The sequence below is a fragment of the Labrus mixtus genome, chromosome 1, assembly GCF_963584025.1.
Source record: "Labrus mixtus chromosome 1, fLabMix1.1, whole genome shotgun sequence".
Taxonomy (NCBI): domain Eukaryota; kingdom Metazoa; phylum Chordata; class Actinopteri; order Labriformes; family Labridae; genus Labrus; species Labrus mixtus.
Window position 1 is genome coordinate 8,949,565 of NC_083612.1, and position 27,786 is coordinate 8,977,350.

The 27,786-nt window shown below is 42.3% G+C and overlaps 1 protein-coding gene across 1 annotated transcript in view; it reads right to left on the reverse strand.

Moving 5' to 3' along the window:
• The window catches only part of otog (otogelin), a 59,289-nt gene extending 32,420 nt beyond the window's left edge, over positions 1–26,869 (reverse strand). Inside the window, exons 1-21 of the mRNA XM_061044141.1 lie at positions 26,714–26,869; positions 25,458–25,512; positions 19,757–19,858; positions 18,796–18,953; positions 17,181–17,302; positions 16,892–17,100; positions 16,569–16,699; positions 16,329–16,435; positions 14,774–14,883; positions 13,655–13,780; positions 13,325–13,433; positions 12,210–12,256; positions 11,724–11,869; positions 10,119–10,251; positions 8,962–9,137; positions 8,030–8,171; positions 7,600–7,812; positions 6,741–6,906; positions 5,161–5,235; positions 4,345–4,388; positions 3,329–3,494 (exon numbers count right to left, since the gene is read on the reverse strand). Coding sequence (XP_060900124.1) covers positions 3,329–3,494; positions 4,345–4,388; positions 5,161–5,235; positions 6,741–6,906; positions 7,600–7,812; positions 8,030–8,171; positions 8,962–9,137; positions 10,119–10,251; positions 11,724–11,869; positions 12,210–12,256; positions 13,325–13,433; positions 13,655–13,780; positions 14,774–14,883; positions 16,329–16,435; positions 16,569–16,699; positions 16,892–17,100; positions 17,181–17,302; positions 18,796–18,953; positions 19,757–19,858; positions 25,458–25,512; positions 26,714–26,869 — 2,693 coding nt within the window. The remainder of the gene's footprint in view (positions 1–3,328; positions 3,495–4,344; positions 4,389–5,160; positions 5,236–6,740; positions 6,907–7,599; positions 7,813–8,029; positions 8,172–8,961; positions 9,138–10,118; positions 10,252–11,723; positions 11,870–12,209; positions 12,257–13,324; positions 13,434–13,654; positions 13,781–14,773; positions 14,884–16,328; positions 16,436–16,568; positions 16,700–16,891; positions 17,101–17,180; positions 17,303–18,795; positions 18,954–19,756; positions 19,859–25,457; positions 25,513–26,713) is intronic.
• Between the last annotated feature and the right edge of the window lie 917 nt (positions 26,870–27,786).

A 27,786-nucleotide genomic window follows, 5' to 3' on the forward strand; every position in this document is an offset into this window, starting at 1 on the left:
TTATTCAGTCATTAATGTTTGAAATGTTCCACATTCCTTTCTTTTCATTTGAAACATTTGCAAAGCCAATCGTGAGACGGGTGAAAGTAGGGACTTGGGTTGGGAACCGGAGTGTCGCCGGTTCATGTCCTGGTGCAGACTGGTAGCTGGAGAGGGGCCAGTTCACTTCTTTAGCACTGCAGAGGTGCCCTTGAGCAAGGCACATGAACACAGGAGCGCTCGCTGAGGGCAGTCCCCTCACTCAGACATCTCTCCATAGGATCCTGTTGGTGCATGTGTGTGTATTTCAGCCTATTTGTGTGTGAGTATAAAACTGAATTTCCCCTTGCAGGATTATGAAGTTTGTCTTTGTTTGATCTGAGTCAGACTTGATCCCTTCACTTTTACTACAGCTGGTGTCAGGGAGCTAAAGGAGATCTCTTTGTGTCCATATCAACCTCTAAATTAGCCTCAAACTATCAGGTACCAGCGATTTATTAAGCTCTTGCAACATGACTGACGTTATGTGATTAAGAGTTTGAGAGATTCTCGTCACTATAAAGGTCATCTTGGTTGTGAATGGGGAAACCAATGAATCACAGCAGGGAGGTCAGCAGAGGTGACGCAGAGTCAGAGTGACTCCAGCGTGTCTCTGTTACCGTCTGACCTTTTCACGTGTGTCACTGATACAATCATATGCTTATGAAGGTTATTCACATGTTTTACCTGTGTGTAACTTATTTGACCAAAAATAGGTTCAATTGGTGCTACAGAGCTTGTTTTACTTTGGCAGCAAACATCACCAAATGTGGTACACACTGTGTTGTTATTTACCTCTCGTGTGTTTCATTTTATATTGAAAATAAAAAACATTCTATAAACTGTGAAATCTCAGTACAAATTATTCTTTACTATTTTAAGCTGGCTTCACTCTAGATGATTTGAGGCCCAATTTTTTGGCCCCAATTTTAAAACTGTCTAGTGTTTAGCCAGCCAACCAATTAAATCATCATTATTGTTCATTCACTTCTTTCTGTAAAATGATCTATACATTGATTTGATTTATTGAGAATACAAATAAAGAGATCGGTATTGGGCTCTGGTGTTGACTAATGTCCGTAAAAAAAACATCAGAAAGAATAAATTCAAATAAAGTCTTGTCAAGTATTTGTGTTTTTATAGATTTAAAGAGTCATAGCTGATTCTACTTTTGTATTTTTAGTTTATGTGGCTCATTAGTTCGGCCTTTAGGAGTTTGTGTTATTACATAAACCTGACTCCTTTGAATCAATTACATAATATATGATGTCATTTGTATCCAATATGCACTTGATAGTTACGCGGCCCTCAATCTGAGGTAGTGTTGTAGTCAAGACCACAGAGAGACCAAGACATATCTGAGACCAGAGTGCTCCTAGACCGAGACAAGACGAAGACATTTAGGCATCGAGACCGAGTCAAGACCAAGACCAAGGCAGGGCAAGAACGAGTCAAGACCATAAATATCACTGACATCATCTTGTGTGTCTTGGTTGTGCATGTTTCAATATTCTAGTTGTTTACATTTTGCTTCTTCTCGTGTTTGTTCTGTTTCCTGTTGTAGTGAACAGAGTTAAGAATAAAATACCTCATGGGTCTGAAAACATCAGCTGTGAATCTGACGACTGAAGCCCTCCTGTTTAGTCAGTCTGCGATCAAATCTGTCGTAAGCTTGGATGTTTACAAACTGACCCCCTGTCTGCGCATTTTGTAATCAGTATGACTCTGCGTTGATGTCACAGAAAGAAACCACTTAACCCTCCTTTCAGGCCGACAGCCAGAGGGGATTATAGATATCAGATGACTGTAATCTACTCCATGTCTGTCCAGCTCATCTGCTGCTGTGAGGACTTTTGTCTCATACAGATGATCTAAGACTCATCAGAAATGGCAGCATAGCAGTGAAGAACATCAGTGTAGTGGGGCACAAACAGGGGCGGACTGGGATAATAATTCAGGCCAGGAGTTTGACTCCATCCCGGACCACCCTGTCCACATGAACCACTAACTGTGTGTAAGCTAACCACGTCCCCAGTTCTACATTTTACATTCAGTTAAAACAGTCGCCACAACAGCCTTCAATATTTTACGATGGCTCTGCTGCACTCATTATTGCTGATGATGTAACAGAGAGATGTTCAGAGAGGTCTCTTCACTCATTCTTACTGTTCACATTGACTGATCACAGCAGGCCAAATAAACCATCAGGAACATTGGTGCCCAATCTGCAACCGGGTGCAAATGTCTTACACATTTCAACTGAAATTCAAACAGGCCCATACAGTTGTCGGTCTTTGCGTTGTGTACTCTTGTTTTGGATCTGATTTTGGAGAGGAGGTGCCTGCATCTCCGCTCTTTGCTGCCTGAAACGACCCCCTCATCCTGATGGGGCTGAGCGGTCCCCGTGTGGATGATGAGATGAGCGGGGAGGGGAATGACACGTTTCCCAGTTTATTGTGAGTTGATACTCAACAGATGTGGTTGTGCTGTGTTGCAGTTACCAGCAAATCTCAGCAGATGGTTATTTTTTCACTCTTACTGCGTTGACCTTTTGCACTGAAGCTCATTTACATGAAAGGTGCCAGTTTTGCCACAAACGAATGCATGATTTTAAGATAGGCTAACATCCCCACAGCACAAACTCCATTTGCTCTGCAGTGTCGTTTGGTGAGAATTTAACCCTTTCATGTGTCCTTTTTGTCTCATTCACACAGGTACAGCTGGCACAAAGGCAAAACAATCCTTTTGTGAATAAAGCCCTGAGTACATTTTTCTCAGAGTTACAAACACAAACCTAACTTTCAGTATTATATTGGAGTTTAAAAAAAAACTCTTCTGTGAAAGCAGATCTCCTGTCTGAATAAATCACAGCCACTCAATGAAGACACCCTGCGTCCCCTCAGGTAACCAGCCTCATCAGGCACAGGGATTATTTGATGCTTGACATGCTGCCAGGCAACGAGTCAGAGGATTATTCCTGCCTCATGTGACATTTGTACCGCCTTTAACCCGCCTACAGCCTGGCCATCCTTAACCAAGCCTCTGTGACACACTGACTCAGAGCTTTAGATTTCACCACACCTACTCAGTCATTCAGGAAGGTCACGCTCTTTTGCAGCATCGCCCTGAACCACCGTCATACCCGACAGCTGAGCAGCGAGATTCTTAAAAGTTCATGTTACGAAATGATTTCAACCTGGAAGCCACAAAACAGCTTTTTTTACAACAACATTTTTACAGCCTTTCTGCGTTCTAACCTCTCTCTGTTGATAATAAAATATTTGGTACTTTTTTTCAGGGCGTCACTCACCCATGAGGGCAGGTACATCCGGCCACACAGGGCTCGTGTGTGGAGCAGGTGAGGTTGAGCAGGTACGATTCACAGGTCCGCTCGCAGGCCACACCCCTTCCTGACGAGAAGCCGTCCTCTCCCTCTGAGCAGTTCTGGTAGAGCTGACCGGCCGGACACAACATGTCTGAAGGAGGACGAGGGGAGAAAGACACAGGTCAGAAAATGAAAAACGCTGCAATGATGACATAAAGTTTCACCGTCAAAACACAACATAAGAAGAAGTTATAAATCATCATGTCAAAAAATAAGTTCCATCAATGACTTCAAGTCATTTGAAAACAGGATCTGGAATTCCATGACTAGTACTCACAATCATAAAATGACCTTAATAACAACAACATGCTGAATGTTGAAGTGTTGGCTTCTCTGACAACAATGCAGCAGCCAGTATGTCCTCCTTCTAACTTTAGATTCTGGTCCTGAATGCTCTGGATTTGTTTGGACCAGAGAAGGTAGGCGGTTTTAAGACACCCCCAAACAGCCGTTTTGGACGCCCCTCAGTTTGTCAGATATGAAACCAGTTATCAGGTCAAACCAACAGGTGTTGCAGCGATGTAAGCGGGCAAGAGAAGTGATTGTTCTGTTGATAGAAGTGATTGTACCCGACCTAAAAAGCCTCTGCATGTTTCTAATAAGCTCCACGAGCAGAAACGTGCTCAAACTAGGATCAATATTGGAGATGCTTTTGAAAAATGGAGAGAGGTTAGAACACAGAAAGGTTTACAGACCGATGCAGAGCTGGATAAACACTGAAGCTACAGTGTCCACCACATGGCAACCTGCATGCACAACGACTTTGGAGAGGAGGGGGCGGGGGGAGACAGCTCTCTACAATGTTTTGATTTTAGACTGCAGTACCCATTTTAACCACTAGGTGTTGGAGTCACATATTGCTCCTTTAATGAAACATGGTGAACATCGCATTTTGTAATGAGCTTATGAAGTGAAAAAAATGTGTGATTAAATTGACTCACCACTGTCTGTCGTCTGGGAGACCAGTTTACCGTTCAGACAGATTCTGCAGAGGAACATAGAGGATAAGATAATGATGATGATGATGATGATGATGATGATACATAATAAAGATAAATACAAAAACTACATGTGATTAACATAACTACACATGTAATCTGATACCTTTTTTTTTACTTTGAAAGTGTTTTTCTTTTGTTTTCTTTCTTTTGTGTTAAAGAAAGAAAACAGTCTAAAATCATATAAAAAAAATATATTATAAATGTTTAGACAAAAGAATCCACCTTTCATGACAGCCCCATAAAATACCTTTTATCTTTGTCAATAAACGATTAGGAAATGATTTTTTTTTTTTACTTTTCTAACCAAAAGTCAGTCATTAAGGCAGTTTCTATGAGTAACACTGAAATATTTGAGCTTTGGCTCTTTTACACCAGCTGAACATGACCCAGTTTTTTTTTTATATTTGAGCAGTTATAAGTTCAGAGCTTTAGCACAAGCAGGGCAAAGGTTAGAAACTGGATGAATACTTTATAAAAACATGCTGCTTCTTTCTCAGATCATTTTGATAAGTACAAAAGGTGCAGAAATCACAGTTACAGAGGTATAACACTTGGAAGCGGGAAGATCTTTTCCACAGTGAAGTCAACAACACGATGTTGCAACAGACCCTGAAAGATTCAACACTACATTTATGTGTTTCATTATGATGTATGTGCTCACACAACAGGCCAATAAAGCTGGTTCTAGTTCTACAAGGTATACATGTGTGTTAGGTTGAGTATTTAGGAGGAAGGAAATGAAGGAGAAGGTCTTACTGAACACCTGCTGACGTCATGATCACATCTCCAGGTTCGTAATCTGCTCCAAGGAAACTGCAGGGACAGTCGCTCCTGGGAAGGCAAACAAAAGAAAACACGATCGATCACATGTGAAACCAGCTCCCTGATGAGAGTGTGACTTTATGTCCAATGGTCTTCAGAAAGCTCCTAAATACTTACACACCAGGCACTGGGTGATGTTAACCCGACAGGGCTCAGTTAGTGTCATTATTGTGTAAAGATTGATGTTAAAGAGGGCTTTGTGTTACCTTAAACAGAGTATTACAGGTAAGGGGAGAGGGGGCAGATAAGCAGGCTTAAAGAGGTGAAATCAGTGCTGAAGGTGTCGAATCCACAACCAAACCTCCTTTAAAAAACATCTCATTATACAAACATACCATAAATAAATTAAAATGTGTTGGACTGTGATTATCGAGGGCTGAAATCTTTGCATCTATAAACCAGCGCCACACATCGGCCTCTGTACTACAAATTCTTTCTCACTGGTTATCAGATATCTGTATCGTCCCCAGACCGAGTGGGAATGAAAGGGGGGTTTCACGGTGAATTCCTCGATGTAACTCTATCACATGTTAAGTGAGGCACCGCGCGCTCACTAGGATGTAAAAACCTGGGACATTTAAGAGGAATTAAGCTGAAACGTCTTCCAGGGCAGAGCGGGCCTGAAAGGGAGAGCACAATTACCGAGGTCCTCCGGTTCTGTAAACGTCTGCAGGGAAGATGCAAGGCTTTCCACTTAAAGGCTGACCCAAACTCCAGAGGAAATACAAATATCACTTAGATCTTGGATCTGTGTGGTGGAGCGTCTTCAGCTCCTTTTACAGTTCAACTGGCTGCAAACCTATAACATGGCAGCATGCAAATCCAAAGCTGCAACGACGAACAACAAACAAACTGGCTGCAGATTTCCTTAAAAACTATCTTTGCTAAAACAACAAAGATGTCACATTTTTTCTCAGATTTCTCCAACTCACAACAGCGGGAAAATATTCAATTTTATAGAAAACTCCCTGTTTGTGTGGTAAGTAAAAAAATCTCTCGTGTTGTTCTGTTATTTTACGCAAAAACAATACAGCTCTCAGGGTGCCAGTGGCTTAGTGGTTAAGGCGCACGGCCCATGAAAGAAGGCTGTAGTCCTTGATGAGGTTCAAATCTGACCTGTGGCCTCCTTCCTGCATGTTTTTCCCCACTCTCTCTCTCTCTCTCCTTCATTTAAAACTCTATCCACTGTCCTACATACGTCTCTACAATGATGGTGTAAAAAGCCCAAAAATAAACCTTTCAAAGAAAACAACAACAATACAGCTCTTTTGTTCAACCAATTGTTTTATGTTGTATTAATCATTTCTAATCATGATTTAATTTAACATTTAATCGTTTAGTTTATTCTCAACATGATGTGCTTGTATCTTAGTGTGCATGTATCCTTAATAAAAGCATTTTGTACTCCTCACTTATAAGACGCTATAAATATTAAAATCATTAAAAGTATTGTTTTAAAAATCTACTTCTCTGTGTTTTTCTCTGTTCAGAGACCCCCCCCCCATCAGTCTTACCTGTGCACGCAGGAGTGTGTTCGATGGTTGTAGAAGGATCCCGGGGGGCAGACGCAGCCCTCCTCACACTCCTCCCCGCAGTGCTGCGGGATGGACAGGGCGGAGCAACGGCGCTGGCAGGACGACACGCAGGTGCCATACTCCATTGTTGGAGGACAGGTGAGCGCTGCGCGGAGAGACGGGTTGAAAGAGTGATGGAGAGTCTGATTGAAAAACTATCTGGGGGGTTATAGATTATGTTCACTGTCCTATTTCTAAAAACTGGGGGCATTAAGAGCCCCAAAATAAACCTTAAAAAAAAGAAAAAAGAAAGTTATGCTTCTAGGAGCTCATGTAGCTCAAGAGAGCTTCTTAAGTGATATCAACCTCATTCAGAGTAAAAGACAAACTCTATGATTCTGTCAGAGCTCCCAAAAGTCTGAAGCTTGACATCAACACCCAGAAGGACAATTTCAGAGTAAACACAAAGTAGTCTGGGGTGCTGATGACCTAATGGGTAGGTCACGCCCCTTGTACTGAGGCTACAGTCCTCAAAGAGGGCGGCGCTGGTTCAAGCATGTCCTGTTTCTCCTTTCCCGCCACTCTCTCTCTCTCCTGATTTCCTACTCTTTCCACTGTCCTATCAAAGGCAAAAAGCCCAAAATAAATCTTAACAAAAAAAAGGTCTGAAAGGTAACATGAGGGTAGGAATAAAGTCAAGGATGATACCCTACAGATCTGTGATTTCTTCCAAAACAAATCACCTAATTTCATTTCTAAATTCTGGTGTCAGTAAATGAAGGAGGTCAAACCCAAGACAACCCGGCACCCCTGACCTGCACTCATAATGTGTCAGTGTTGTAAGACGCTGAATGCTCACCACAGTCGGGCATCTGCGATCGAAAGTCGACGATGACGGAGAATCTGCGGCAGTGGCGGGCGTAGTGCGCGAGCGCCGAGCAGAGGCAAGGTGTCCCACACTTACAGGTGTCGGAGCGACACTGCTGATGGAAGGAGGTCGGACTGAGGTACTCGTGGCAGGCAGAGAACAGATCCTGGTTCAGGACGTCACACATCTCCGAGGCATAGGTCACTGAAGAGAAGGGAAGAGAAGGTCTTTGTGTTTTTGTCTGTGTTTACAGAAGATCTACTGCCTGAGTGTATTCCACTGCAGAATTAGCCCTGAATGCTAAACAGTGCATCAAAGACTTGTAAACAGGTAGAATAAAGACTGCAATAAATATGTTGCACATATAGCCTCTGTATTTAAGTGGGTAATTTCTTTGGCGGAAGAAACAGGAAGCACTGACCGGCTTGCTGGTGTGTGTCGCAGGGGTCGAGCTGAGGCGTACTCAGGCTGGGGGAGCAGGCTGACGAGACTCTCCAGGCGTTTCCAAACAGATTAGGAGTGCTTTCTATCATCCCCGACGGAGATCTGCAAGAAAACAAGAGCGCAAATTCATTAAAAATCAGAGGTGCTCACTTATGCAGTGATACTTATAATTGATTGTGCAACACCTGGCTTCCCCTCCCTTCAAACGCCCTTTCCATCCGTCTTCTCCTGGGCTTTTTTCTTATCACATGTGTCTATATTATATCTTAACAACTGTCTATCCATTAATGTAGCTACTGTAGCTTTAAGACTAGCAATAGCAACGCAAAGCTTATAAACACAAGAGAAGACAGGGATTTAAAGGCAGTGGGGTTGGTCATTTTCAACTAGCATGATTTTGAAAGTAGCATTCCCTCAGTGCTCCGTCTGCACAACATGACCAACCCTGCCTTTAAGGCCAAACACGAAGATGAAGTATCCTTTTAACTTCTGAGTTTTAAGAACGTTTTTTTCCTTCTTACAGCAAACGACCACTTCAGACTCGGACTGTGATGTATATCCATTTACAGCTGTTAGACAACATCCGCCCTCTACGGTCGGCCATTACAGTACCGTACAGTGGAGCCCCTATTCCACTAACAGTAAATTCCTTGTTGAAGTGGCGTGTCCAGTTGGGCGCTCATCTGGCCCGCCTTAAAGAGCCGATCAGAGAGCGAGGCTTTTGATGCCGAGCCGCCCGGCAAAGTGTGCATTACAGAGAGAGAGAGAGAGAGAGCACTTCTCCATCACCTCCCTCTCCGCCTCTGAAACAGGACCACGCTCTCTTTCGCTCTCTCTTTCTCTGTCGCTGCAGGGAGGGTTAACGGAGGGCGCGGGAGGGGTCGAAGGTCAGCCGGAGCACACTTACAGGAAGTCGTCTTGGATGTTGCCGTTGAAGGTGCCGCACAGCCCCACCGTGTCGTCCTTCCACAGCTCGTCGGCCTGCAGGTAGAGACGAAACTCCTTCCAGCTGTACTGCAGACGCAACCCGAACGCCGTCTTCACCTGCAGGAACAGCGACGACAGCTCCTGGATGTGGAAGACGTCTGAGAAGGAGAGTGGGAGGACATTTAGACTTTCAGGTGGGGGAAGGCCCTGAAGTTATAGAATTACATATAATATATAATATAATATAATTATAATAAGTAAATATAATAATTTACATTTAAAATTAAAAAAATGGCATTAGGAAAAGAAAGCAAACAACTGAGACCAGACGGGACGAGATGAGACGCGTTCAGACGGGACAGAACGGGACAGAACGGGACGGGTTTGGACGAGGCGGGGCAGGACAAGAGACGGGATGGGACGAGACGAGACGGGACAGAACGGGATGACACTCCCTGTAGTGAACCTTATACCATGTATTGACTCGGGGCTAAGTGTCAATCATCACACTCCAAGATACGATACTATGCAATAGGAGACGATATGATACCATGCAAAACGATACGCTACAATATGATGCGAGGCGATACGAGACGAGACGAGATGATATGCAATATGTAGACCGTGATAATAATGATATCATGATACAGCGATTCTTCTGATTGATAAATTGCAAGACACTCATAATGACACATCATGATACCTGATTAGAAGAATATCAAAAAGCGCAGTGCAGGATTTATGTTTTTATTTACTGATATTTGGTGTCACTTTGACCTCTCATTATTCTTCATCTTGTAATTTTTTTAAGAAGTCTGACTCTTTGTCCCAGATCATAAAGTACTGTCAGGTTAAGTTTTGTGTCGATTCCTTAAGGTACAAATATATCAGATCATTCTCACATTATTGAAAAGACGTTCAAAAGTCCGCTGATTCAATCAACAGGATGCTGCATTCATGACAACACTGCTGTGAAAAGGGAGTAATACTCAGAGGGAACACTAACCCATTAAACCATCGAGAACAATTCTGTTCAATAGCATGTCATTTAATCCATCTCTGCCATGACCTGAGTGCTGAATGTGAGTCTGGCACTAGATGTGAGCAACGTCAGAAATGATAAAAGATGAGGGAGTTACCGTCAGAATACGGCAGAGAGATGCGGTACTGTCCAGCCATGAAGACCTCTCCGATGTGACTCAGTGTAATCTCCGTTCTCGGATCCTCGTCAATGACCAGGTTAACTGATTGGATGCACGCCCCGTCCAAATTCTGCAATTGAGACAAGACAGTTGGAGAAAGATTGCTGGCATCTTCTCAAACAGAGACACAGAGATGGGGAGTGAAATAATCAGAGTAAAGAGAGCAAAGGCAACGAGACAGGGAAAGGTGATGATGAACTCTGCAGGGTAAGAAAATAAGTCATATCCTTAACAATAGTTAAACAAATCACAGTCCCGCTTTTTAGTTTTCTTTCATTCTGAAGTAAAGAGTAACGCCTCTGTGGAGCCCCCTAGAGGATACAATTTGCATTACAACATAAAACAAAAAATAAACAGAACAGGCTGATGTAGTTTCTTGGCTTGAAAAGTGAAACAGATGTTGAATAGACTCCACTGGTTGCAAAGGGAAGTCCAGTTGTATAGAACCAGATGAGAGACTAAGTCTACCTCTCACCTGATTAATTATCTCAGTAAACATTTGACTACTGATTTAAATGCTTGATGGCTAGTTTCTCATTCTGGTTTCTGAATTTGGCTCTATCACAGTAAATCAGCGTTTGGCTGATGATCACCATGGTGCAATCACTGCAACTGGAATAGAGGCGTTCAAATAAATGGTAAATGGCAAATGGACTTGAGCTTGTGTAGCGTTCTCGCTCGAGGACACATCGGACATGTGGCTGCAGGAGCTGGGAATCAAACCCCCAACGTACCGGTTGAGAGACGACCGACTCCACAACTGATCCACAGCCGCAAACATGGCCACTTGTGGTAAAACATTTTGTCGCAAGAAGATGCTTGTTTGATAAATTAAAAAGTTAGGAAGCCTGTGTGTCTCTGACAGTAAGCGATCTGCCTCTATGAATCATCTCTTTCACAAGAGAAAGGTTTTTTTTATCATCCCCCCTCCTCCGTCCCCTCTTTCTCACCATTCACCTGCTGTTTTTTTCTCATAACCTCCTCTCTGTCCAGGTCCCCCCACCCCTCTAAAAGCCCCTCTACACCTCCCTCCCTCACTACAAAGCCGTCCACAGCTCTGTCAGTCAGGACTGATAAGGTAATCCTGTTCACTTGGCTGTTAGAGGTCCAGGGCCTCTGCTCTGATGAGCGGGACATCTTATATCTGGCCTCCACCCCTTCATCGCCCCTCAAAGGCTGCTGGGACACTGAAGGCTTGTAGGGAGGGGAGGGGGAGAGGGGGTGAGGTGCTCTGTCTTTTCTTTTCATGTCGATTATCTGCCACAGTTTGATCGAGACATTTCCTCAGAGGCTTTTAGAGCATCACCAAAATTGACCTGGACTCCGCGGGGATTACTGAGCACTTAAACTACGATATGATCTACATGACAGACTAATGGCACAAACCTGTGAGCTGACAAAGCAGAGCCGTTTGATGCAGAGTGGAAAAAAGTGTTGGAGACTTTTCCAAGTGGTGTCCACGTTTGCAGTAAATGAAAAAGTCACGCCCGAAGAAGTTGGGGATTTTCTTTTTTGTGCGTTAAAAAAAAAAAAATGACTCACCGCTCCACAGGGGGCGTTCTGGATGGTGACCGTGAACTTCCCTGAACTCCGGCTTTTGGCCAGGACGTACTGACATGTAGCAGGGAAGGTGAAGATCCGGCCGTCAAAGGATTGGAAATACATATCACCGGTCACAGAGCACTCGCCTGCAGAGAGAGGGAGAGATGGACATTTTAAGGTCATCCCAGTATTCCCAGAACCGGCTTCAATGTTCCCTAAAAGTTCTTTGAGATGTAGAGTGCTGTCTTTGTGGTTCAAATTTCAACAGAAAGAAGAGACGTTTCGAAGCAGATTGAATGTTCAAATTCAGCCATTTTGGAGGTTTCAAAGATGTACAGTCAGGAAAATGTTAAGGCGTTGATTTGAATTATAAAAAACAGTCTTTGTATTTTAGATTCATCTCCTCTCATCACAGTGTTGGGTTTATAACCTGCAGCATCAGTTTGTGTTCAAATGAAACCACCCGCGGAGGAAATAGACACAAACCTGGGCAGCTGTACTCGGTGCAGTTCCACACTCCACCCACGCATGTGCTGAAACAGAAACACACACACACACACACACACACACACACACACACACACACACACACAGGTGGGGACATTAAAGGCCGAGCTAATCTGCAGCATCACTGATAGAAACTGGACACACTGAGCCCAGGTGGTCAGATCTGAGAAGATTAAAAGAACTGCAGGGAGTCTGCAGGACAGTATCATGTTTTATACATGATGATTACATGTTGAGCAACACGTGTGTCCATCTAAGAATCATTTCACAATCCAAAGGAGGGTAGAGGTCCAGTAATTTAATAATTCTAAAAATAAGATAGTGCTCCTCTTTGTTTGCCTTTTTTGATGGAAAACGTTTTTGAAACATAAATCAAAGCTGTTTCTTCACCCGCAGTCGTCTTATTCGTGATACTCAACCCATTGTTGGATCCTATTCCAGACAGATATTGGTGTTAAAGAATGCACTTATTAAAGATTGCAGGGTTTACATGGTGAACATTTGAGCTGGGGTGAAAAGGGACCTTTTCTCTAAGCTGATTCTGCACAAATATTCATTTGATAAGACGATGCAAAAGTACTCTTGCTGCAAACTCTGCTCAGAGTATTGTAAACTATTAGGGCTTTCACACTTGCAGAAAACTCCTGAAAAACTCCTGATATTTCCAGGAGGAGCTGTATGTATATACAATTTTCACTTGGACTTCACCCAGAGTTTCTCCTGCCAGACTCCTAGTATTTTTTCTGCAGCAAGTCCAAGTGAGCTGATGTGAGAATGCAGCAGGATATTCTCAGGAGGATCATAATGTGAACAGCCAAGTCAGGAGAATCTAAAGAGCAGTCGTTCCTGAAATGATCTAGATAGTTTTCGGAGTGCAGATGTGAAGACATCTTATGGTATCAGGCTTCCCTGAAATCAACCCTGAGCTTTGTTTTCTGCATTTTATACTTTCAAAAGAAAAGATTTTAGATACGTATCCAATAACATATACGTTAATAGACTTATATCTCTGACCTGATTAAATCAACCTAAGGTCATATCTGTGAGGTTGTAGTTATAAAGACATACTCAAGGAGAAAGATGATATCACTCACCAGTTGTTGCATTCCTCCTGCAGCGTCTGTCCAGACGGATAGAACATGCCGTGATACTCACAGGGACAGTCGGAGGGCGTCACACAGCCTCCGTCCTCATAGATCAGACCTGTGGTGAGACCATTTAAATAATCTGGGGTTGAAAACATGACAATACACTTAAAATGGAAGAAGCTGGATGTGATGAATAAACATTATAAACAATTTAATCTGTGGAGAGAAACGTTTGTTAAGTAGGAGACAGAAGCCTCGTTTAAAAGTGTATTTTGTGTAAGGATTTTCAGGTTTATAGATCTTGAAAGCAGTTGTTGAGCATGAATAGAAACCCACCATCAGGACAGTAGCATCCATCCAAACAGGCCAGCTTGCTGTCGATGCATGTTCGCTCCAGGTTGCAGGTCTCTGGGCAGCAGCTGATACATTCTCTGTAGTGCAGACCTGAAGGACACTGCTTTGCTGATCGCAAGAATGAAACACGACACACAGGTCAAACATGATCCACTGACAAGACTGAGACAAAATGTAAACAACCGATTGCTTTCACATCAGAACAAACTACAGCCGGACATATTTTTTTTAAATAGTTAAAAGAACACAACAAGAGATGTGAAAGCTGTGGCATCTTTGTTTTTGTTTTTTGCTGTTTACACAGCAGGTTGGTTTTTACCTCTTCCAGCTGGAAATAACAACAGGGCAGTTTTGTTTCATGGGGACTCTCTTACATTTATAAACTATCTGATTGATAAAAAATGAAGCTGTTTTTTGGATTATAGTGACATTTTTTAAACTTTATTTTTTTCATATTGATGCCAAATCCTGTTTTTAAGATAGCTTAAAGTGAAACTGTTAATTCTGCAAGTTAACTACATCTGTATTTTAATTTGTGCCTCTACTTGGGCACGGGTAGCGTAGTGGTTGGTGCGCACGCCCCATGCGTGGGGGCTGTAGTCCTCCAGGCAGGCCGCTCGGGTTTGGATCTGACCTGTGGCTCCTTTCCCGCACGTCATTCCCCACTCTCTCTCTCTCTCCCCCTCTCTCTCTCTCTCTCTCTCCCGCTGATTTCTGACTCTATCCACTGTCCTGTGACTCAAAAAACCTTTAATAAAAAAAACATACTCTATGACTCTATCTACTAATACTCTCTGTGAACCTAAAGAAGAGCAGTGAGTTCAATTAGTGAGGTAAAGGGAGGCATGATGTCAGAATATTCACTTCTAAATCTTAAATTAGTGACTCAAAGTTAAATATCTGATTCGCTACAATAACTTTTTATAATGAGTTATAGTATATCCTACTCTATCCCCAGGGCTCTCTTTCTTTATTAATGAATGCTCTACGTTTCTGTTTCCCAGCATGAAAACTCAGCTGTTGTTCGGTTTGAACGGAAGCGTCCAGCTCTTTTTGACCTCTGTCTGTGGCGCACTGTCTCAAACACCTGGAAACACGTACCACACTGAGGAATGTGCTGCCTCCAGCCGTGCAGTGGGTGGTCAGCGTGGGCACAGGCCCGGGCGTACTCGCTGAACACCTGGCATACCACTTCACCGTTGGGACCCGACCTTCAAGAGAGAAACAAGCAGAGAAGGAGTCTTTGAGTGGAGCCAGGAGAGGTGTGGCCTCAGAGACAGGTACTGAGCAGACGGTACAACTCAAACACAGAACCATCAACGTGCTGAGTGTCAAACATGAGGGGGAAACTATCTGACTGATGATGAAAATATTCTGACTAGAGTTCATTTAAACGCTGTAAAGGTTTGTTGTACGGCTGTATCAGAGATGTTCTCAGTCGATGTGAATCATCTGATAGGGTAAATTTGTCTCTGAACACAGTAAACTGTTTTGTCTTCAGCTCAGGCAATCTGTTGCCTCTGAGTTAACAGAAACAGATTGCTCGGGCTAATGTTACTCACAGAAAGAGGGCACGTTCAGGATCATGGACCTGAGCCACTATAAACACACAACCGAGAAAGAAACAAGAAAAGCGCTTCTTTGTGTCAATGAACTAAAAAAAAAACTAAAAAAAAAAAAGAAATCTCTCTCACACCTGAAGTAGCCAGATGTATTCTGAGATTTCCATGTGTGCTTTTGGCCACAACTCAGAAGACATAGGTATGGATCAGAATCTTTGGTAAACACTGACAGCTTTGAAGAGGGTCAGGATACTACAATGCTATGCCATGTGCTCCATATTATTACCAGTTATACGACCGGTTAGGCTCTGCCAATTGGACAGTTGGTACATTTATGCAAACATGATGGTCATTGTCAATCTGGAAATCTTTTTTTTGTGGCTGTATCTAAATGGTTACCCTAGATTTGCCTTGCGATATGTCAGCATTGGTTCTTCCCCATGAGTGAAATATTACCATGAAGGTCATGGGACCAGTTTTTTTTTTTTTAGACCTCTTTGCCGGAGCACCTTAAGTAACGCTCATCTGAAGTATTATAAAGAACAACAACGTCAAGGGAATTAACCCAGGAGATTGAGCCTCATGTGAAACCAAAAGTAAACCTCAGATTCTTCTTCTTCTTCTTACCCAAACTAGATTTCTGTCTTAGATGTACAAATAGGTGCGTGCAAAACTTGATAAAGTTCAGATAAAGATCAAAGTCTGGGCTGAAAGAAGACCCAGACAATGACTGTTACAGGACACGAACAGGGGTGACCTTGGTTGAAAGAGGACGTTTTTTCATGACATAACCCCCAAGTGTTGAGGTGCTGGGTCAGCTTTGTTGGTGGTAGAGTTAGAGAGTTTAGAGGGTCCTATGCCCGGGGACAAAGTCCTCGCCCCAATTGGCCCCAGGTTCTACGCCAACCAATGGCCTATTGGTGCATGTTTTTGTTTCTCTTTACTGACCAAAAAGGTCATCGCCAGGACATTCATGGTCTTCCATGGATTTAGCCCATAGGACTTTGGTAACAAAAAGCATCAAAGCATTAAATGCACTGATAAAAATAACACAATGTATTTCAAGAGGCTTGGTATAGATCTGGTTGTCTCACATGCACAAGTCGTTGGAGCAGCTGGCCATGTAGGACAGCGGGCTGACAAAGTCATGGCAGCTCTGAAAAGGCGGATCCAGCAGCATGGCACACACCTCCTCCACTTTCTGCAGCAAGAAAACGCACAAAGGCAGACTGCTCAAAGAAACCATATTAGATCAAAGGGGAATTTGTTTCAGTGCATTTTTTTTTCTTGTATTTGTGAAAGGGTCATTTTTTTTTTTAAATCAGTCATCTCACCAGCATGACATGAGCCTCTACAGCAGCACAAGGTGACGGGAAGCCTGAAGGCACCATGGGACACTGTGCCTGATGTGGCTCCGCCTCCACCCAGCTGTTCCCAAACATTTCAATCTCATGAGTCAGCACACCTGTGAGAGAGAAAGAGAAACTGTATTATAGTTCTGTTCATGGAATGTGAAAGGTTTTTACTTCCAAGGCCAACAGTTTCTGAGAAAGAGCTAGAATTGTTCCTCCACTATGACCTTTGAACTCTTTGTTTAGCCCAGGTTTAGCCAGTCGGATTGGTTATAGGTCACATGTCACAGATTAAAAAAACTCACCATAACTGGTCTTCAGGTCGTCCTGGACGTCGGCATTGAAGTTGCCACACAGGCCGCAGGTTCTGCCCACAAACTCTGGGCTGAGTTTGATATAGACGGAGCCGCTGCTTCCCTCCCAGGCCAGCGTGAAGCCGTGCTGCTGAGTAACCAGGACGTACTGAGAGATCTGCTCCAGCTGCAGGTCATGGATGTGAGCAGGTAGCTGCAGACTGAAGACAGAGACAGTCAATCCACCAAGATACAGACAACCCCTCTTTGTGGATACACAGCATCAGGATGTATTACTGACCTTTGGCCCTTGAAGGTGACATTAGTAGCGTGCAGCCGAAGCTCCCCCTCCCATGGGAGGAAGAGGCTGACAGATCGTTGGCAGGTGTAAGGTGCAAAGCTGCAGCTCGGGTCATTGTGGACCTGCAAACAAAAATGTGTACTTGGAAATAAAGCCTTACAGTAGGTAACCCAAGGTTCAAAGAAAGAGTTGAAAACTTTAGTATTGCCCTCATTGAGACAACAGAGTGTGATTTTAAAATGACCAGACCATTTAAGTCACATTATACAACATTTTTTATGTTTTCCTCCATTAACATTAAAGTATTTCCTTTTGATTTTTTCACATGTGAGAAATCACACAGAGTCAAAACCGTCCTCAATTTAACTCAGTGCTGCATTTCAACTTTGATGTCTGAAAAAAGAAAGACTGCTGCTTGCGTTTCATGAAATAATATTAGGAATCTGCTTTTGAACATGTCCAAGGAGGTAGCATTGCAGATAAATGCATTTTAAAAATTATTTTTGCGTTCAGTTAAATATTTTTGCACACTTTACCAGCTGACTGCGCTGTCTACGAGACTGATTTAAAGGTCACATATGATGCAACATACACTTTACTATGTTCCTCTAACACTAATATGTGTCCCTAGTCTGTCTACAAACCCCCCAATTATGAGAAAAGTCCATCCTTTCCATCTTTTACCTGCTCCACTTTTCAGAAAATGTGTGCTCAAACAGGCCGTTTGGAGATTTTCCCTTCATGACATCACAAAGGGCAGTAGCCCCTCCCCCAGGTGGGTGACACTCCCACAGCTAGGTGTTTGTTCTGCCCTCTGAGTCTGCCTTCTCAACGTAAACAATAGGACATGGAGCGAGAAAGCCAGAGACACCCAAGCCCTTCCAGAGAGGGGGCGTGGTCAGACACAGCTCATTTACATATTTAAAGGTACAGACACAGCCTGTTCTGAGCAGGGCTGAAATAGAGGGGTTTATAGACATGATCAAATACAGGATCAGAGTGGATTTAGAACAAGAAACTTCACAGACATGTTTTGGGGAGCTCTGAGACTTATTTAAACTTGTTGAAGAGGAGGAGAAGATGTCACCTTTAAACATTGAAACTTGACTCTGAAAGTAACACATAGACCCTCTCTTATTCTTCGGCAAAGTGAAGGTGTTTCTGATATAAAGCAAAATCCATGATTCTGGTTTTATTTCTGCACTTTTATATTTTATTTTTGTTACATGTTTTTGGTCTTTTTGCTGATGAAATTGTTTAATCAAAAACCATCAACTGCTTGGATCTCTTATTGTTCACAGTTTTCTTTCTTTTCCCATACACAGATACAGTATCCATCTGCTGCCTATTCAGGGGAACAATGTCTCGGTCTGTTGCAGATGCTTTCAAGGCATTCTGAGTAATTGCAGTATTTAATGGTAATTGACTCTAATAACCAGATAGCTTTCACTAATCTTCAGAGCAAATCTTCTCCTCGGGCTGAGACTAAACCTGGCACAAGTCAGAAAGGAGAGGGTGTTTTATAAAGAGTCCAAACTTCAGGCTACAGACTGAAACTTTCTGGGCAGCTCTTGGTCTGAAGAATTTATTTTAATCGAGTTGAGTCTGAACCTACCTGGATGATGATGCTGGCCTGGGTGGTTTCCTCACAGTCCCTCATCAGAGTGTACGTGCATCGGCCAGGGAAGTAGTAGTAAAGGCCGTCAAATGTCTCATAGTTGTACTGACCCCACGACCTGCACGTCATCTCCCTCTCAAAGCCCGGGTTTGGAACTGAGGACGCAGAAAAGGAAATTAATTCCCGTTGCATAGTCTGATTTTAAGAATTATTTAAAACTGAGCTGACAGCGTGGTTAGACTGAACCAAGCAATAAATCAGCTTGAAACCCAAAACATGGAGCTTCCTTCTTGTTGCAGTCAGACTGTTCAACCAAGCCTGCCCCCAGTAGATCACAAAACACACACACAAGCTGGACACAATTCACTCACACAATTATCATGTTACAATATCTATCATATGAATATCCTCTGATACTTATGTGCAATAATATACACAACTTTTTATGTGTACTGAGTACGTGATAGTATTTTTACATACAGCTGGGAATGTGAATATAATGAGCTTTAAGTGCCTTGCTGCCCAAGAAGACTTCTGGGATCAGCTGCCTAAGGTCGTTTCTCTGTGGCTGCCTGTACGAGTCAAGGTATGAGGTCAAAGGGTGATCGATCTTTTTCTGTTAGGGCACCTCAGCTCTGGAACAGTCTTCCTTAAGACTCATTTTTACAGACTAACCTTTTGCACTGATGGATAATTTTATCAGAGCTCTTATTTATTTTTTGACCTACATTTGTCAGCGGATCTTTAACAATTGGTTCTGTTTTAACTGTATGTCCAAATTTTGCTGTTTTTGTGTGTTCGCTTGTGATTGTCTGTTTTAAATTGCTTCTGTAAAGTAAAGTGTTCTGTGAAGTATAATTATTGTATTAATGAACTCAACTTAATTAAGAGCTGATGATGATTGGTTTTCACATTCAAATAGATTATAGAAGGAAGATGTTTCTGGTGTGTGGTTTACCTGTCTGACATCTGTGTCCGGTGGCCTGATACAGGCTGCAGTCACACGACTCTGACTGAACACAATGTCCTCCGTTCAGGCATGGAAACACACAACGCCCCGCTGGGGGAAAACAGACAAACAAACAATTACAAGATGTTCCTCAGACTACAAGACTGAAATATGAGGCAGGACAGTGAGATCTGAAGCAGGGATACGTTTCCTGTTTCAGCTTGCTTCATTGTTTTAAACTTCACCAGGTAATCGTTAATATGTTAAATTTATAGAACAGAAATGCTGTGTTTTTCTGCCATGAATTGTAAGAATCTTCAGGTCACACAAGCAAAAGTCTCCATCTGTCTACCCCGCCCCCCACCTGTCAGGAACCAGGTGGAGCCATAGTCAAATGTTCTGGTCATTGAACGCACCACCAAACAACAAATGATGGGTCCTCATAATGCATTAACAGCATCTGCTCAGTGGGCCTACAGCTCGTCTACCCAGTCAGCCATGTCCCACACAAGCACAGGTACCATACAATGCATTGTGGGGGGGGGGGGGGCTTTAAGGGTAGAGGTAGCTGAACCAGATAAAACCTAATTTCCTTTAGGTAAGTAAAACAGAAGAACTACTTGTTGTCTGTTTAAAGTCACATTGACCAACCTTCTGGTGTTACAGGAGTTCACCGTTTGAACACTTTGAACCTCTTTATCCAGAACAAATTTTGAGTCTTCAGTCTGTTAAAACTTAGAGACTGGTGATTGTTTAGTGCAGTGCAAACAGTCAGGTATGTTCATATGTGATGATGTCTCACAAAGTTTGTGAAATAAACTCAGTGCCAATGCAGATACGACTGACAGAGACTGATAATCAATGTTGGATGATTGGTCCCATCACATTTTCTGTCCTGATCTTTCAGAAATGTTTCAGAATGTGGTAAATAAGTTTATGTTGATCAAAACCCCTCTTGTGGCTGTGCTAGATAGAGCAAGAGCTAGGATACTAAAAGCCTAGTTTTGCATGAAGGCAGGAAGCACAGGAAAACAAAATTTTTGGCTTTATGCAAAGTTTAAAATAAACCCCACAAAAGCACGTTGCTTAAATGAGTATATCTTGTTATGTGCCCCAACTGTTATGGGGACTGTGAACTCTGACTCTTTCTTAGCAACCAGCAGTAACAGGCAGGGTGACTATTAAAGCATAAATGGTTGTTTTTAGTTGGTTAATTTAGTCTGTGTGTTCAACAAATGGATGAAGCCATATTTATAGGCTTTAGATGTGTTATAAGGTATATTTTATTTACTATGAACCTAGGCAGGCAAGCTGAATATGGTCGCAATTTTCAAGTGTTATTCTGTTATGTTTTAAACGTTGGCCTCCCCAGTGGTCTTTGAATATTCCCATTGAGAAGACCACTGGGGAGGCCAACGTTAAAGCGTCTTTCTTATTAAATGTGGTTACTGTGAACAGCAGAGCTTGGATATACATTGACTGAACATCTGGCAACTTTCACCAGGAATTTCTCAATCTTAATATGACCTTTACTATCTTTAATCAAACAATCAGAATAATTCACGGCAGAATACACCGCAGCAACTATTGAAGCCTGAGGCGTATAAGCAACAAAATCCACTTTGAAAGGAATAAAGGACTGCATTATGAGGAAAGAATGAACAAACCCTGGGGTGTATTTCTAACATTTTCAGTACCCAAACAAATGACATCACAAATGAATGAACCTTTATAAACCTACCTGGAATCCTCCGAAACGACTTCAGGGCTTCCTTCGCCTGCCTGGTGAGGACTGAAATATTAACTGGACGCTCATCAGGTGAAAAAGCTCCGCTGGGTGTGTTTCCTGTGGATCCTTGTGAAGACAGGTTTGATTGTACTGAGCCGGTCAGCAATTGGACAGATGGTGTGGAATTTGATTGGTTATTCGATGTAATGCTGGATGATATGTCATGCGATGCTATTGAACTGTTTTTGGATTGATTAGCTTGTATTGAAGTTGTTGGTGAAGAATAAGAAATTGTTGGGGTTACTGATGATTGGTTTGGTGGTACTGAGCTGGTTATTGGTTTGTTTATCTGTGATTGGCTTGATGATGATTGGCCAGATTTTGTGGTACTGCCAGTTATATGGTGAGATAAAGGTTTGGCTGGCCTGTTGCTGACTGGTGAGTGACTGGCTTGCACTGCTTTGATATGCGATTGGCTGGATTTCTCTGTGCTGGTTAAGGGCTTTCTAGCTGGTGCCGTACTGGTTTGCGGTTTACTAATAGGTGATTGGCGGGGTGTTGACTTATCTGTCGGTGATTTACTGGCTTGCGCAGTATTGGATGGTGTTTGGCTGACTGTTTTTGTTGTGCCTAATGGTTCTCTTGTTGATGCTTTGCTCATTGATGATTTGCTGGATTGGGTCGTTGTGCTTGCTGATTGGTGGGCTGGTAAAGTAGTAGTGGTTGGTAATTGGCTAAATGGTTTTGCACTGGCTGGTGAATACTTGTATGTTACTTGGCTAGTTGATGATTGGCTCAATGGTGTTGAGGTGGTTGGAGATTGGCTGGTTGGTGTTGTGCCAGTTAGTGATGGCCTGGTGGTGGTTGAGCTAGCTCCTGATGGGTCGGTTGGTGGTGTATTGGATTGAGTTTGGCTGGATGTGTCTGGACTAGCAGACGATTGGCTGACTGGCGTTGTCATGGTTAGAAATTGGTTGGGGTGCATTGTGCTTCCTGGTGACTGGCTTTGTTCTGCTACAGTTCTTGGTGATTTGCGGGATGGTGTTGTGCTGGTTGTTGCCGAGCTAGTTGATGATTGGCTGTCTTGGGCTATGTTTGTTGTTTTTTGGCCTAATTTAGTTGTGCTTGTTGGTGTTCTGCTGGTTGGTGATTGATCAGATGTTGCTGAGCTTGTTGGTGATTGGCTAGTTTGTGTTTTGCTCGTTGGTTTTGTGGTGACTGGTGAATGGCTTGCTGATGTTGTGCTGGTTGGTAAATGACTTGATGGTACTGAGCGATTTGATAATTGGCTTGATGTTTTTGTACCACTCTGTGATTGGCTAGTCCTTGCGTTAATGCCTGATGGTGCTGGGGTTGTTGATGAACGCCCGGCTGGTGTTTTGGTTGTGGCTGACTTGGTGGTTGGTGAGTTGCTAGCTTGTGTTTTACTGGTTTTGGATTGACTGGGAGTTTCTGGCTTAGTTAGTGGTTGGCTACCTGGTGCTATGGTTGTTGGTGATCGGTCGGAAAATGTTGTGCTTTCTGTTGATTGGTCTGTTTTAGTTGTACTGGAAGGTGACTCACTGGATGTTAAAGCACTAATTGGTGATTGACTGGCTAAAGCTGTGGTTGCTGGTGACTGGTTGGATGCTTCTGTCTTAGTTGCTGTATTTCCAGGTGGTGTTGCTTTGTTTGGTGATTTGCTAGTTTGTGCTGTGCTGCCCGTTGATTGGCTGGATGAAACTGGACCTAATGCTGTTTGACTAGATGGTGTAGTAGTTGAAGATGATTGGTAAGCGCTGAGGGTCCGTGATGAGGTCGTTGTCCTCTCTGTGCTGTTGGACATGTGGTTGGTCGCATTGATCCAGCTGACCAGTAAATGATTGGAGGGAGATGTGCTGGTTTCTGATGCAACAGATTCTGTCTGGAGATCCTTAAAGGGAGAGACTGTATCAGCAGGTTTTTCAAACAACAATAGAAACCATTCAGTCATGCAGCCATTTTCTGATTTCTCACAAACCTATTGATATTTCAGAGCCTCTTCCAGCCTTATATATCAAATCCGATCATTGTTATACTTAGCTATGGCATTGTTTGGCAAAGAGAGTGCAGCTTCAGCAAACCAAAGTTAAATTCTTAATGCAATCTGATCCTTTTAACTAATTCCATGACTTTAATATTATATCAAGCACAATCTGAAAAACTGGCTTAGCTATCAAGTGACAGTTTAATTAAGATTTGATTGAAATATTGGAGACCTAAAGCTTAAACAATTCTACATTTGTTTTCGGCAAAAAATTCCTCCCAGAATTACGCTGGTTGTTGCCAAACCAGAGTCCAGACTGATGAGGATGAAACCGAGGCAGCGCTGGGAAAAGAAGAGGCATGAGAGAAAAGAGCTGTCATCCAGTCTTCATTAACAACTCCTCTGTGACTTCCAACTCAGCTTTCCCATCCAGGTTGACAACTCCACCCTCTCCTCCGCCTTCTCCCCCCTGTATTTTTCCCCTTGTAGATGATCTTTGTCGAATGGAAACAGTAACAAGGGGATGTTTATCGACCATCTTGCCGAACTTTAAACAGAGAATTCTACGTCTAAAAGTTTTACCTTTTCCCATGCGAAGCTGAAGAAATTACAAGCCGTCTATGGAGATTAAAACTTTGAGAATAAAACTGAATATCTGTTTTATTTCTGTATGAATATTTTCTCATTATAATGGGAAGATTTTGACCGGCCAGTATTGGACACAGAGCACATAAGTAGAGCAGCTTTGGTTGAAAAATATTGGCATTACTGTTCAGAAACCAGAAGTTGGACATTGTTTCTACACTTAAAGCTCCCCGGGATACCTGAGCTCTCAAACCAAAGCTTTCATCTCAAATAGCAGGGACAAAGGAGAAGAGAAGAGGGGGTATGAATAGTGTTTGACTACAAATTATTAATCACTGATCAGTATCAAGACATATACAGACTAAGCAGGTCAAACATGAAAACAACCAGCGCCTTCACACAGGTGTCACAATGTTATGAGGGACGTTAAGTCTTTCCTGTTGTTTAGAGATCTGACATGAGATAAAACTTCTCTATACCTGTGACCTGCGACCTGTGTTACTAATTGCTTTGTATGTTTACTAACCCGGACAGTTTGGACCGGATTCTCACGCCTCTCTGGGCCAAAGGGAAACAGCACAAAGGGAACGACCACATTCAGGCTGATGGAGGCTGTGATATAGGAAGAGTGAGACAACAGAGCAGCTACTGTATATTCCTGCTGGGACTCCCCTCACATGGCTGTTTGTGAGGAACAAAATGTCACCGTGGGGCGTTTTACTTTGACATACTGCAGTAGTAAACAACATGTCAGTATCTTTAAGTGTCATGGAGGTCGAGTTCCTGCCTGATCTCATGGGATATTTGTCCTTTTTTTTTGTACAGAAATTTGCTTTTCAGGACACGTCTTTCTTTGTTTGATGAAAAGATACAGGGTGTTCGGACTGAACAAAACTAAAGACTAAAACTTTAAAATATCAATTTAGGAATCAGAAAAATATTCTAGATGACAAGAAATTTTACGAAATTGACATAATCTTTAAAGCAAGGGCTGCCAGGATAATAGTTTAAAAAAATAATTTTGACAATGTGCAGCCGTACATTAGTTCTTTAAATACATCCCACTGTATTTCTTCTGTATTTACATCCTTTTATGTTATATCCTTATTAATGTTACACTGTTCATTTTAAATGTGTTCCTTAAAATGTCCTTGAATCCTCAACTGTGAGCAAATAGTGTCAATGATGGACGTTTGTACTGGGAATACTGGGACACCGGGAATAAAAGATATGAATAAAAGCCCTTCAGATGATGTTTTCTTAATTTCTCTTCTCCGGCTCTGTGTTTTGTTGTGAGCGCTGCAGATCTTTTTGGGGAGGGGGATCTCTGGTTAGTGTGTTTGTCGCCTGAAGCAGCTCCATCAGCATCAGTGATCAATGCGGCTGCCTACCTGCCCTCCCTGGGAAGCGGTGTCCCATTTCTGCTGCTTTATCCTTCTGCTCCCGCTGCTGGGACAGAGAGAACAAGGAGAGGTTTGTTCCCGCTGCAGCTTTTAGCCCCTGACACCACAAACCCACCACCGACCGATCGACCGACCGGGAACCAACCAAACCATTAAAAAACAAATAATGGCAAAAAGGAAAAAAAAAACAATCGATCAAAGCTCCATGAATTCATACCACAGTAACTTACAACATCAGTTTACTCAGATTTCTTAGCTGATTGATTTGGTGGTTTGTGTGAAAGATGAAATACCCCATTATTTTCTAAAGTCAAAGATGAGAAATTTTATAACCAGCAGTCCCAAAATACATCCTCTATTACATTACTATCATAGAGAAACAAAGACACATGGGATATTCACATTAATGGAGATTTTTTTTCTTCCGAATTTTCACTTTTTATTTTATTTTAATTTCCAAAATAAGAGCTGATGAATGATCATTTTGAATCGTCTAATAATTTTAAAACTATATTTGATGAAAAAAAGGCCCTTAAAAATGTTATATATTATAACAATAGTTATCATTATTCTTAATGATGACAAATTACAAGATATTCGTTAGGGTTATTATAGACCTTTGTATCTATTCAAGCCAATAAATAAAATAAACAAAAATAAGATGTGACATGAAATAAAAACATTAAACATTTTGTCCAAAAACTTTGAAAATAACAGGTTTGGCCTTCATTGCTACTTGAATAGAAAGTAAAAGTACTTACCTATTAAATTGATCCAAATTAGGATGGTTCACTCTCTCAATCCCCCAGCTCAGATGCGCTGAAATCGAGACAATAAGAAAGTTGGAATAAATGAATAAAACCAAATATGATCCGACTAAGAGGAAACTTATTAAATCTGAAGTTAGACAAGGGAGAAACCTGAGCTGTCACAAAAAGCACAGTTAAAGGAAAACCAACATTAAGCTTTTTATTACAATTAATTACAAAAAAAACTTAAACCCCGTTTTTCCCACTCTATGCTATAAATCATAAATCCTCTGTTCTTGAACGTCCCGTGGTTTAAACATCAGATCAGAGTGATATGTGTTTATGTGGTAGAGATGACTCACCTTGATAGATGAGGATAAAATACAAAGATAATAAGTGCAAAAGCCTTTTCCAGCTCCGTCTTAAATGGGGATCCATTCGTGTTTTTGCGGATCCGCAGTCAGTCGGGTTTGGACAGCATCACCTGGTGAGAACCCTCCGGCTGGACTCCCGCTGCTCCCTGCGCTGCTCCATCCGGCTCCTCCGCGAGCGGCCCTCCGCGCGCCTCAAGAGCCACTGCACCTGCTCATTAGCATAAAATATGCGCAGGTGGGCGCGCGGGAGAGGGGGAACGGGGCCAAACACACCCATAGGTGCTCTGCTGTGGATGTTATAATGACGACCTGACCTGCTGACAGTACAAAAACATCTAACATGTAATAAAAACATCTTCTGTTTGCAGATTAAGTTTGATTTGGTGAAATAAATTAAATTTAAATCAAAATGTATCGTAAACATAATTCACCCAGTGAGATCCATTGTGTCTGTCAGTTCGCTGTGAATTATATGAACCTTACAAACACTTATTGAAAGTTGTGTTTAAGGCATTTAAACCTGTCAGGTGAAACTGCAGGTTTTACATCGAACAAGATCCATGAGTACAACGCCCCCTAGTGGAACACAGGAAGTTTAGCAGCACAGCAGCATAGTGCAGGAGGCCTTTTATAAGTAGCCTAAATTTAACAAAATCTTACCATGTGATCACAACATAACATTTAGAAAATTAATGCAAACACAACCATTATTTTCTTGTTTATTGGTGCAATTTTCACCAAAGAAAAAAAGGATTAAAAGGAGAGAAAATGTTTTTTTAATGTTTATTTTGCAGACAAGACATGCAGGCTGAGAGTAATGATATTTCCAGAGTAATAGACAGTGTTTTTTTAATGGATCTTTTGCCTTTTTAATATCTCTAGAGCCCCATCTTACATGTTGTGCTTTAAATCAGCACTTGTATTTTTTTTTTACTATGAACGATGTTTCTTCTTTTTTAAGGTTTATTTCCTTTGAAATTATTCAAGAGAGCTTTTTCCATAATAGAGTGTTTCAAAGTGAAGCTCTTCTTTTGTCTTCCTTTGTGCTCGATGGCTCCTCGTCTGGTCGCTGCTGCAGACCGTGACGACCCGCTCTGAACCTGATCATAGGCGACAACCTCCGGATACCTGACAGGGAACCCAAACCTTCAATACTGCTGAGGTGACTCTGGTGTCACCAGCTGCACAGACTTG